At 66.1% G+C, this 846-nt stretch overlaps 1 protein-coding gene across 1 annotated transcript in view; it reads left to right on the forward strand.

The window, feature by feature from the left end:
* Positions 1-846, forward strand: part of RNF213 (ring finger protein 213) — a 134,056-nt gene that overhangs the window by 125,318 nt on the left and 7,892 nt on the right. The window contains exon 60 of the mRNA XM_015559756.1: positions 815-838. Coding sequence (XP_015415242.1) covers positions 815-838 — 24 coding nt within the window. The remainder of the gene's footprint in view (positions 1-814; positions 839-846) is intronic.

Consider the following 846-nt stretch of genomic DNA (forward strand, 5'->3'; position numbering starts at 1 on the left):
TGCGCCTTAGCAAAGGCTCCGGAGCCCTGGGCCAAGCTCGGACCAGCTGTGCCGGCCCAGGCCCCCCGCCGCCGTCCTGAGCACTGCCCCGGAGGTCGCAGAGCAGGCGGAAGAGCTGCTGGACCCGGGTTGCTCTCCGTTTCATTTATCAGCAGATGGTGGGAGCCAGAGGCCCACACAGACCCACCCGTGCCCCGTAGCCGTAGGTCAGCTGCTCCTTGGTCAGACCAGGGTGCCCGGAGCAGCAGGAGAGAGCGTCAGCGAGCAGCAGGGCGGGAGGGGTGCGGGCCGGAGCCTCACGCCATCGGGCGCCATGACCTACAGAGTTGGTGTGAAAGCAGCGTGGCTGTTTGGTGACATGTAAAATGAGCAGTAGGCCCCGGCCGGTGTGGCTCAGTGAATAGAGCATCAGCCCCTGGACTGAAGGGTCCCAGGTTCCATTCCGGTCAAGGGCACGGAACGCACCGGCCTGCCCGGAGCAGCCTGCTCTTCCCTGAGGAGCCGTGGGCACCTACTCCCGCGAGGATCCCCCCCACTGTCTGCAGCCGGGGGGGGGGGGGGGGGGGGGGGGGTTGATCCCAGGCCCTGGTCCGAGCTCCCCAGGAGGCAACCCATCGATGCCTCTCTCACATCGATGTTTCCCTCTCTCCCCCCTCCCTCCCACTTTCAATGGGAAAACGTACCCTCGGTGAGGATTCCCAAACAAACAAGTGAAATGAGCAGTCCAGACGCCCTGGTTGTCCAGGCCCCGGCCCCAGGCGCCCCCAGCGCCCGCGGTGACCCTCATACCCAGCGCCCTGTCCTGTGCCCCCAGCGTCTGGACAAAACCCTCCTGGAGGTGAACAA

This window comes from Myotis davidii, unplaced genomic scaffold, assembly GCF_000327345.1.
Source record: "Myotis davidii unplaced genomic scaffold, ASM32734v1 scaffold211, whole genome shotgun sequence".
Classification (NCBI taxonomy): Eukaryota; Metazoa; Chordata; class Mammalia; order Chiroptera; family Vespertilionidae; genus Myotis; species Myotis davidii.